This window comes from Scyliorhinus torazame, chromosome 6, assembly GCF_047496885.1.
Source record: "Scyliorhinus torazame isolate Kashiwa2021f chromosome 6, sScyTor2.1, whole genome shotgun sequence".
NCBI lineage: Eukaryota > Metazoa > Chordata > Chondrichthyes > Carcharhiniformes > Scyliorhinidae > Scyliorhinus > Scyliorhinus torazame.
The window spans coordinates 29,215,210-29,225,943 of record NC_092712.1 but is presented as its reverse complement, the minus strand read 5'-3'; the positions used below and the strand labels follow the sequence as shown (position 1 = coordinate 29,225,943).

General features: G+C 52.1%; 1 protein-coding gene across 5 annotated transcripts in view; it reads right to left on the bottom strand.

Annotated features, from left to right (window-relative positions):
• Window positions 1–6,492: 6,492 nt before the first annotated feature.
• vill (villin-like) overlaps window positions 6,493–10,734 on the bottom strand; it is a 398,207-nt gene continuing 393,965 nt past the window's right edge. For all 5 annotated transcript variants that reach the window (XM_072508058.1, XM_072508063.1, XM_072508059.1 and 2 more), the window contains exons 19-20: window positions 10,460–10,734; window positions 6,493–8,493 (exon numbers count right to left, since the gene is read on the bottom strand). In XM_072508058.1, coding sequence (XP_072364159.1) covers window positions 8,380–8,493; window positions 10,460–10,734 — 389 coding nt within the window. In that variant the 3' untranslated portion in view covers window positions 6,493–8,379. The remainder of the gene's footprint in view (window positions 8,494–10,459) is intronic.

Sequence of the window (10,734 nt, the reverse complement as noted above, 5' to 3'; positions counted from 1 at the left end):
GGTGAGGAGCGACGGAGAGTGGCGGAAGTCAATAAAGAGCTCAGAGCTGAGGTGAAGGACCTGGACGACCTGGACATGAAATGAAAATCGCTTATTGTCACAAGTAGGCTTCAAATGAAGTTACTGTGAAAAGCCCCTAGTCGCCACATTCCGGTGCCTGTTCAGGGAGGCTGGTACGGGAATTGAACCGTGCTGCTGGCCTGCCTTGGTCTGCTTTCAAAGCCAGCGATTTAGCCCTGTGCTAAACCAGCCCCTGAGGATATGGGCCTGCGGGAAGCCAACCGAATATTTTGTGGACATTTTCGCCAAGCTGATAGAGGGAGGGCTCTTCCAGCTCATGGGGGAGGGGGAAGAGCCCTCCCTCTATGGGCTGGACAGCTCCCATCGGTCACTCCGGCCGAAGCCGTGAAGAAATGAGCCACCAAGGGGGACCATAATCCACTTCCACAGCTACCAGGTGAAGGAGAAGGTTCTGAGCTGGACGATGCAGAGACAAAGTGGGAAGGAGTTGGTATGTATGTATTTACCAATATCTTACGGAGGAGGGAGGAGGAGGGAGGAGGGAGGAGGGAGGAGGGAGGAGGGAGGAGGGAGGGAGGAGGAGGAGGAGGAGGAGGAAAAAAACAGGAGTATGGTTGGGGGTAGGGGCCCACGGTTGTTGGAGCTTGTTCAGGCAGGTTTCAATGGGGGTGGGGGGGGGGGGGGGTGGTGAATGATGAGGGGAGGAGATGGATTCTAGGGGAGGAGATGGATTCTAGGTGAGGTGTTTGCAAGAGGAAGCGGAGGGGGGGATACTGGGAAGGAGGGTGGGGGTTGAAGGTGACTAAAGGATGGGTTGGGGCCGGCCGGATGTGCAGGGCCTGGGGTAATGGCGATAGCGGATAGAAGGGGGATGGGCATGGGGGGAAGGGTGGGGGGGGGGGCAGTGAGGGACCCCTGGACAGAATGGTGATGTGGAACGTGAGGGGGTTAGGGGGACCAGTGAAAAGTGCGAGTGTTTTCACGCACTTGAGTTTGCAAACCGATGTGGTGAATACTGCAAGAGACACTTCTGAGGGTGAAGGACCAGATGAGGCTTACGAAGGGTTGGGTGAGCCAGGTGTTTCATCTGGGGTTTGATAGTGGGGGGGGGTGGATTTTACTGGGCAAGTGGTTGAGGCTCCAGATGGAGAAGGTGGTGGTGGGTCAGGGGGTGGACAGGCTAATCTTGTTGTTTTTCTGGACGGGGAAGGTGACTAGGATAAGGGAGGTGGTGGCGCAAAGGGACGGCAGATGTCTTAGCCTTCGTCTCACTGATCGCTCACAGGCGGGTCTTGTTGGGGTGGGGGTCAGCTTCTCACCCTGTGCGTTGGCGGGGCGGGGAGGACATGCTGGGTCTCGTAGCCCTGGAGAAGGTGAAATTTGCTCTGAGCGGGGTGGGGAGGCGAAGGTTGGCGTCCACAAAAGCTGGAGTTTGTTTATTGTGGAGTTTGTTTATTGTGGAGTTTGTTTATTGTGCATTTTGGAGAGTTGGGTACCATTGACTGTTGAGGGGGGAAGGGGGGGGGAAAGAGGAAAGGTTTGGTTCGGTTCGGTGGGGGGGGGGGGGGCAGTTCACTGTGTTGGGTGTGTTTATTGTTGTTGTAAAATGTAAAAAGTTGAAAATTTGGAATAAAAACAAAATTTTTAAAAAAGCTTTGCCAGCTCTTATTTATTTCAGCGATTCTCAAGTGTTGTGTGACCAACTAACTATTTAGAGGAAGGACTTGCATTTGTTGTACTGCCTGTTCTGGCCTCAGGACATCCCAAACAACCTACGGGCAATTAAATACTTTTCTGACGTGCTGCCATCTTCTGTGGGAAGCGCAGCTGTCAACTGAGCACAGCACGATCCCACAATCAGCAATGGGGTCACGATCAGGTTACCTGCTTCAATGAGGTCTTTCCAGCAAAGGACGTTCTCCGACCCACCCGGCCTGGTCTTCACATGACTCCACTCACACACCCCATGCTATTGACTCTGAACGCCTTTGGGGAATTGAGAGTTGGGCAATAAACCACTCCCGTACCAGCCTCCCCGAACAGGCGCCGGAATGTGGCGACTAGGGGCTTTTCACAGTAACTTCATTTGAAGCCGACTTGTGACAATAAGCGATTATTATTATTATTATTATTTTATTATTGTCGTCCACATCAAAAAACACCATTTAGTGTACAGTGTCGGCTCCTGGGCCTCCGGCAAGGCCTTCACTCAGGAACCAAAATGGCCTCCCTGGTTTAAAAAAAGGTTGTGGCTCAGTCAGGTCTGACTTCCACCTCTGCAGGTTACATTCAGAGGCTTTCCCGAGGAAGGGTGCACAGGGTGTTTAATTATATTTAAGTTGCGGACCATCTCTAGCACGCAGTAGAATTATGGTCTGAGCTGCAGCGGGCGAACGATGTTGAAAAAGGAAAGTTAGTTTTATCCTGTAAATGTGCTGGTTATCTGGGGGCTACCGGTGAAGTTCTTGCCAATATCCTTCCTGAGGTGTAGAAGTGTAACACAGATTTACCAGAATCATTCCGGGTATAAATTGGTTACATTACGAATTCAGGTTATAGAGTCTGGCATTCCCCGAGTGTCACAGGCACACAGGACTCCAGAGTGGGCCATTCAGCCCTTCGAGTCTGCTCCACCATCCAATAAGCTGGTCTACCGCCCCCCCCCCCGCCGCCCCCGCCCCCTCATCTGTCAAAAGTCTGTTTATTTTTTCCTTGAATAAATTCAATGTCCCAGCCGTCAGTGCTTTTTAGGGAAGAGAGTCAGACATACTAATGACACTTTGAGAAAACATAATCTCTGGCTTAAATGGGAGACACCTTGGGTTGGATCCTCTGCCGTTGGGTTGGATTCTCTGCCGTTGGGTTGGATTCTCTGCCTTGGGTTGGATTCTCTGCCTTGGGTTGGATTCTCTGCCATTGGGATGCTCCGTTTTGCCGGCAGCCCGGGGCTTTCCCGACGGCGCGGGGCTGCCCCACAATGGGAAACCCCATTGACCCGGTCAGTGGAATGGAGAATGCCGAAGGCGTGCTGAACCAGAAATTTGGCACGGAGGGGCAGAGAATCCCGCTCCTTATTCTTAAACACGTGTCCCCTGGACATAGCCTCCCCCACAAGGGGAGACTTCCTCCTGATAGCGACCCTATCAAGTCCCCTCAGGATCTTCCATATTCCGATAAAATTGTTCGAAACTTCAATGAATTACGAAGAAAGGGGTAAGGGTGATCCTTCCCTGTACCGGCTCTGAATGCAGTCCATGGGCACGATTCTCCGACCCCCCCCACCGGGTCGGAGAATCGCCGGGGGCTGGCGTGAATCCCGCCCCCGCCATGTCCCGAATTCTCCGACACCGGAGATTCGGCGGGGGCGGGATTCCGCCAATCCGGCCCGCGATGCCGCCAGCCGGCGTGGATAGACCTTTTCAACGGCGGGACAAGGCGGCGCGGGCGGGCTCCGGGGTCCTGGGGGGAGGGGGGGCGCGGGGCGATCTGGCCCCGGGGGGTGCCCCCACGGTGGCCTGGCCCGCGATCGGGGCCCACCGATCCGCGGGCGGGCCTGTGCCGTGGGGACACTCTTTTTCTTCCGCCTTCGCCATGGTCTTCACTGTGGTGGAGGCGGAAGAGACCCCCCTCCCCTGCGCATGCACGGGGATGCCGTGAGCGTCCGCTGACGCTCCCGGGCATGCGTCGCCCGGTGAAGTCCTTTCGGCGCCGGCTGCCATGGCGCCAAAGGCCTTTCCCACCAGCTGGCGGAGCGGAAACCGCTCCGGCGTGGACCTAGCCCCTCAAGGTGAGGGCTTGGCCCCTAAAGGTGCGGAGAATTCCACACCTTTGGGGCGGCCCGACGCCGGACTGATCTGCGCCATTTTTGGCGCCAGGTAGCGGACATTGCGCTGTTTGCGGAGAATCCCGCCCACTATCCCTTTTCCAATACAGTAAGAAGTCTTACAACACCAGGTTAAAGTCCAACAGCTTTGTTTCAAACACTAGGAAGGAGCAGCGCTCCGAAAGCTAGTGTTTGAAACAAACCTGTTGGACTTTAACCTGGTGTTGTGAGACTTCTTACTGTGCTCACCCCAGTCCAATGCCGACATCTCCACATCATTTTTTCAAATAAGGTGGGATCAATCTCCAGGACTCTGCTGCGAGCCTGGAGAAAATCATTGGCACTTGAAGAGAGATTGTTTCTTTTCTCTGTCCCTTTTCTTTCCGCATGTCTCGTTTCCAGATATAAAAATATTGAAATGGGGGGGACAGGAGGGCGGGTGGTTGTCCTAGGTAGGGTGCTCTTTCAGCGGGTCGGTACAGACTCGATGGGGCCGAATGGCCTCCTTTTGCACCGTAGAGATTCTGTTCTACAGGAATAGAGAGGAATTGCGCTCAAGTAACTAAAAACATCCGATTGCACCCACCCCCACACTGTTGGAAGAGATATTGATGGCGGGGGGGGGGATTGAAGAAGGGGGTTATTTTGGCAGACGGTAAGTTATCACTGGATGGGATTAAGGCAAAGTGGGAGGAAGAGTTGGGGGAGGGCATGGAGGAGGGGTTGTGGTGTGAGGTGCTTCCGAGGGTGAATGCCTCAACTTTGTGTGCGAGGTTGGGGCTGATACAGTTGAAGCTGGTGTACAGGGCGCCTCACAAGGGCGAGGGTGAGCTGACTTTTTGAGGGGGTGGAGGATGTTTGTGAATGCTGTGGGGCGGGGCCCCACAAATCACATTCATATGTTTTGGTCCTGTCCAAAACTGGAGGGATATTGGAGGGAGGTCTTTAGGGCAATCTCAGGGGTGGTGCACGTGAGACTTGAATCAGGTCCCCGAGAAGCCATTGAAGTGGGAAATGGTTCAGAAGGGCGCTTGGCACACAAGATGGCTGCCTGACACACAAGATGGCTGCCTGACACACAAGATGGAGACACAGAGAATAAAGCAGACATAACTGATGCCTGGAGCCCAGCGGGGTGCCAGTGGGACAGATAGGAACAGATCCAGGACAAAGGGAGCCAGACAGGAAGATTAGGAAATACCTAAATGCGGGACACCACCTGAATAAAGCTGACTTCAGCCAAGGTGTACACAATGATATGCTAATACGAATGTCTTGGGCCATTTCCTAAAACAAAGGGACAATCAAAGCTGCTTTGCTGCTGCTACCTGTAACCTGTAAAACCTCTTTAACTATAACCAGGTGTAAATGGCAAACGCTTACAAATAGCGATGTACAATCTATAAAATGTTTAAAGATAACAAGGTGATAATTGTTTTGTATCTGGGCTCATTGTGAACCCAAAGTATAAAATGAATGACTGCCATTCATATCACGAGAAAGGTTGGCTACCGTACCGTGGGGTACGTACCGTGGGGTACGTACGCTTTCTCCCGAAGCTCAGTGTAACAATAAACTGCACTGATTGAACAGAGCAAGTCTGACTCTCGAAGTGGTTGATTTTCCCACAACACCATATTCGAGGTGTCGGATCGGCTGGGGTTGAAATCAGGAGTGGAGGCAAATGTCTTAGCCGTCGCCTCGCTGATTGCCCAAAGGCGGATCCTGTTGGGGTGGAGGTCGGCTTCTCCGGCCTGAGCCTCGATGTGGCGGGGGGACCTGCTGGAGTTCTTAACGCTCGAGAAAGTAAAGTTTGAGTTGAGGGGGGAGGATGGCTGGGTTCTCCAACTCATGGGGCTTGTTCATTGTGCATTTTCACGAATTGGATGACGTTGAACATTGCCGGGGGGGGGGGGGGGGGGGGGGGGGGGGCAGCAGATGTGGTTTGGAATGTATAAGTTTTTTTTAATATATAGAGTACCCAATTATTTTTTTCCAATTAAGGGACAATTTAGCATGGCCAATCCACCTACCCTGCACATCTTTGGGTTGTGGGGGATTGTGGTAGGCTATATTAGGGGTATCGCGGTACCTAGGTGGGATGTACCTTATACTGTAGTATGAGTGGTGGAACCTGCCTGCTGGTTCCGCCCAGCAGGTGGAGCATAAGAGTCTGTGTTTCACCCACAGCAGTCATTCTGTACCGGAGCTGCTGGGGGTAACTACTTGTTCATTAAAGCCTTCAATTGGACTACAATCTCGCTTCAGTAATGATTGATCGTGCATCAGGGGTGAAACCCACGCAGACACGGGGGAGAGACGTGCAAACTCCCCACGGACAGTGACCCAGGGCCAGGATTCGAACCGGGTCCTCAGCGCCGTGGAGGCAGCCACCCTGCTGCCACTTAGAAACATATAAGTTAATGATGATTCTTTTTCATTGGAGTTTTGTATTGAAAATGTTGGGAGCTGTTTGAGGGTGGGATGGGATGAGGGGATTTGTTGCCTGGGGGATTACCATTGGATCTGTTGTGATTGTTAATTATTTGTTGTTGTAAATATGATAAAACTGTGAAAAAGGAGAATAATATTTATCCAAAAAAAAGTGACTAAAAACACACGCACACACACACAATGCGACAAAGGAATTTGAATGCTCATTGCTTTTATTTTATTACACAAAAACTAGTGCTGTAATAGTGGCAACTTGTCAGATCAGTTGAGAGGGAGAATGCAGAGTTCTAGTTAGCAAGAAGCAAGATGTTATTCACCCCTCCCCATTGCCCCCCCCCCCCCCCCTCGCTCGGGAGAACAGAACCGGAGACTTCCTCAGTCTCAATGGCAGGCTGTGCTGCTGTGGAGGGTCAGCTTACGATGACTGTGACCAAGACACTCGGAGGCCCCTTGCTCTGCAATTGGGTCTTTACCCCCCCCCCCCCCCCATTCAATCATTGATAACTTGGCATCTCTTGCTGGGCAATGTGGTTCGTCATAAGGAGTTGCCAACCCTCCAAAGTTGGCCTGGAGTCGCCAGCTGTACTAGATTAACCTCCCGGACACTATCGGTTTTTTTTTTTTCATTACAAGCATGGACGTTTTTTGCACTGGCTGTCGAGCGTTTGGCGAAGAAGGCTTGTCATCAGAAAAGGCTCTCTATAAACATCCGTTATTAAAAACAATATTGGAGATGGAGGCAAACATCCCTGGCAAGCAAGAGAAATCTATTTGGGTAACAAGGTGCCCATCTCCATTGGTCACCGAAAGGCAGTGTTACCTGGAAGACAGACCAATGGCAGGAGTGCGGGCGGGGCTGTTGGAGGTCACGTGATTAAAATCTCGCAGACTGTATCCAATCAGAATTGGCAACTGCAATGGTCGTGCTGTACAACTTGTTGGGATGATGAATGTTTAAAATAATTTTTTTTAAATAATCAAGAGTAATTTATTTTGGTGGACGGTGGGGGGGGGCGGGGGCGGATCGACTGTAGACATCCTGGACGGCGAGGCAGTTACTAATATAAAACTCCAAATTTATTTTTAAAAAGTGGCCGGGGAATTATTCGTAGAGTACCCAATTCTTTTTTTCCAATTAAGGGGCAATTTAGAGTAGCCAATTCGCCTACCCTGCACATCTTTTGGGTCATGTCAGTTTCTCAGTGGGGAAGTTCGAGTAAATATCGCCAGGTCAGGATGGTGATTGGCTTGGAGGGCAACTTGCAGGGGTTAGGAGCATAGGAGGCCATTCAGCCCCTCGGTTCCTGTTGCACCACTCAATGGGATCATGATCGATCATGATCGATCAGCTGCCAAGACTCTTGCTGCCCCTGTCCTTCCGGGCCAGGAGAGAATCCATGCCCCGGTGTTTGGGAACGCAAGCCCTCCTCCCTCCTCACAACCCAGTCTGCTGCCCTCTCGCCCATCCTCGATTGGGAGCTGCTCTTGGGAATATGCCTGGATTAGTGGCACATGAGGAAGAGGATTGACTGCTCAAAGACAGGATAAGGTGCAGCCTTCCCGTCTTGACTGCTGAATTATTTCAGTGATGGCTTCCCGCGCTCCTCCATTTCATCCCCTTCCTTTCCTCCCCCTCATTGACTTGCTGCTGGAGTCACGTTGCGCAGTGTAGTTGGCATGGTCACGGCTGCATTCGCCACTCATGATGGTGAGATGCCAGAGGGGCCTATTTGAAGTCACAATGGCAAACGGTCAGGATGAACCACTCCTTGCAAGAAGACAATTTCTCCTTGGACGTTTTTTAAAAAGAATTAGCTGTGGGCCTCCCACAGAATGTCACAGTGAAAGCTTTCTTTCGACAAAATGTCGGCTACTATAATATTGACCTTTTAGACCTGCGGCATTGCACAAAGAGCTTAGAATTTTGGAAAAAAAGAAAAAATATATATATGTATATCCGGACTTCTATTTTCTACTGACTGCACCCCCCTCCTGCCGGCCCGCCCGCCGATACACAAGAATCCACGTTGATTAAAACCCCAAGATCCCACAGAGCAGAGACAGAAAAGTTTGGAAGCTCTTTAGAAAAGGTTGGTCTGTTTCTTCAAGATCACTTGTCGCCAGGAGGGCGCATCGGCAAACTCATCCCGTGACATCCCGAAAATGTCCTGAAAGTCTGCGTCGGACAGGTATTGCTGCGGGAGAAGTCAAAACAATGTGCTTAATTTAGACAGACGACAAGATGGGCGGAGGTTACTGAGCAGTTCACCATAAAACTGAATCCCCACTTCGTCCCCCCCCCCCCCCCATTCCCCGAGCCCACTAATGCCCACCTCCCCCCCGATCCTGTCTAAAGCTCCGTTCATGGCCTCCTCCTGTGCAGTAGGATTCTATTTGGCCCAGCATGTCAATGCCAGCCCTGTAATGTCGCAGGACGCGTCATTCTGAGAGGAATCATAGAATTTACAGTGCAGAAGGAGGCCATTCGGCCCATCGAGTCTGCACCGGCTCTTGGAAAGAGCGCCTTACTTAAGCTCACGCCTCCACCCTATCCCCATAACCCAGTAACCCCACCTAACCTTTTTGGTTACTGAGGGCAATGTAGCACGGCCAATCCACCACGGCCAATCCACCTAACCTGCACATCTTTGGACTGTGGAGGAAACCGGAGCACCCGGAGGAAACCCACGCAGACACGGGGAGGACGTGCAGACGCCACACAGACAGTCACCCAAGCCGGAATCGAACCAGGGACCCTGGAGCTGTGAAGCAACTGTGCTAACCACTGTGCTACCGTGCTGCCCCGTGAGATGGGATCAATCAACGGCCACTTTCTCAACAGGAAATTCCGCTAGCGTAAATGCCGTCTTGGACTCCCGTTGGGTTCTCTGCTCCTTCCACCTTTCCCGACCTCCGAAAGTGAGGTGGAAAATCCCCTCGCCGCCCCCCCCCCCCCCCCCCGCCCTCGTTTCTCTTCTCACGGATGCTCCCGGACATGCAGAACTTTTCCACCATTTTCTGTTTCTATCTCGGAATTCCAACAACCGCAGCATTTTGCTTTTATCACAGTAATTCAGAGTCTCATCCCCCCCCCCCCCCCCCCCACCGGACTGATGCTCCGGGGACACGGGTTCAAATCCCACCACGGCAGCTGGGGGAATTTAAATTCAATGAATAAAATCTGGAATTGGAAGCCGAGCTCTGTAACGGAGACTGTGAAACTATCGTCGATTGTTGTAAAAACTCATCTGGTTCACTAAACGCCCTTTAGGGAAGGAAATCTGCCGTCCCTACCCCGGTCTGACCCACACGTGTCTCCAGACCCACACGTGTCTCCAGACCCACACGTGTCTCCAGACCACACGTGTCTCCAGACCCACAGAAATATTGTTGACTCTTAACTACCCACTGAAATAGCCGAGCAAACCACACAGTTCAAGGGCAATTAGGGATGGGCAATAAATACTGGCCCAGCCAGCGACGGCCACATCCCCTGAATGAACAAATAAAAATATAAATCTCCTCCTGTCTCCTGTAGATTTTGCTTGCCAATTATTGTAAATCTCTGGTCATTAATCCATTGTTCAGTGCAAATAGTTGCTCCTCATTTACTCAATAATTCTTTTTTTTTTCTTTTCTTTAAATTTGGAGTACCCAACTCATTTCTTTCCAATTAAGGGGGTAATTTACTCCCACAGTCCAAAAGATGTGCAGGTTAGGTAGATTGGCCGTGCTAAATTGCCCCTCAGTGTCCAAAGATTGGGCGGGCCGAGGTAGGGAGCTCTTTCAGAGGGCCGGAGCAGGCCTCGATGGCCGAATGGCCTCCTTCGGCACTGTCGGGATTCTATGATTTATAACCTCCCTCAAGTACACCGCCCAGATTGAGACACAGCACCCCGGAGCCGGGGCTGAACCAGCGTCTGTGGAGAGAGGAACAGAGTCATTGTTTCGGGCTGATGTCATCCCAGTGCTGACGCGAACTCCGCTTCCCTCTCCGCAGTTGCCGCCGGGCCTGCTGAGGGTTTTCTGCTCTTATTCTTTGCTTGCCTGTTTATCAACTTCCTCAACTTATCCAACCGCCTTTAAAGGTGCGCGCACGGCCCCCACCCCTGATCTCTTTGCCTCTCCGGCCTCTGCGAAGCTGCATCATCTCTGTCTCACCTCCTTCTTTTCAGGGTCAACGTCCTTGGGCAGCTCATCGGATGTTTTGTTCACCAGCAATTCACGCTCGTAACATACTCTCCCGTTGACGAGGGTGCCTCCGGAGGAGGTGGGGGAGGCCGAGCTGCTACCTCGAGAAACTGGAGGGTTGAAGGTGGGGGCGGCGAAGGCCGGGGACTGGGAGTGGGGCTGGGAGTGGGGCTGGTACTGGGAGAAACCAGAGGTCGATCCCGGGTTTTGGCCTCCCTTCCTGTTCAGGTCTGTGTCGTTGAGGT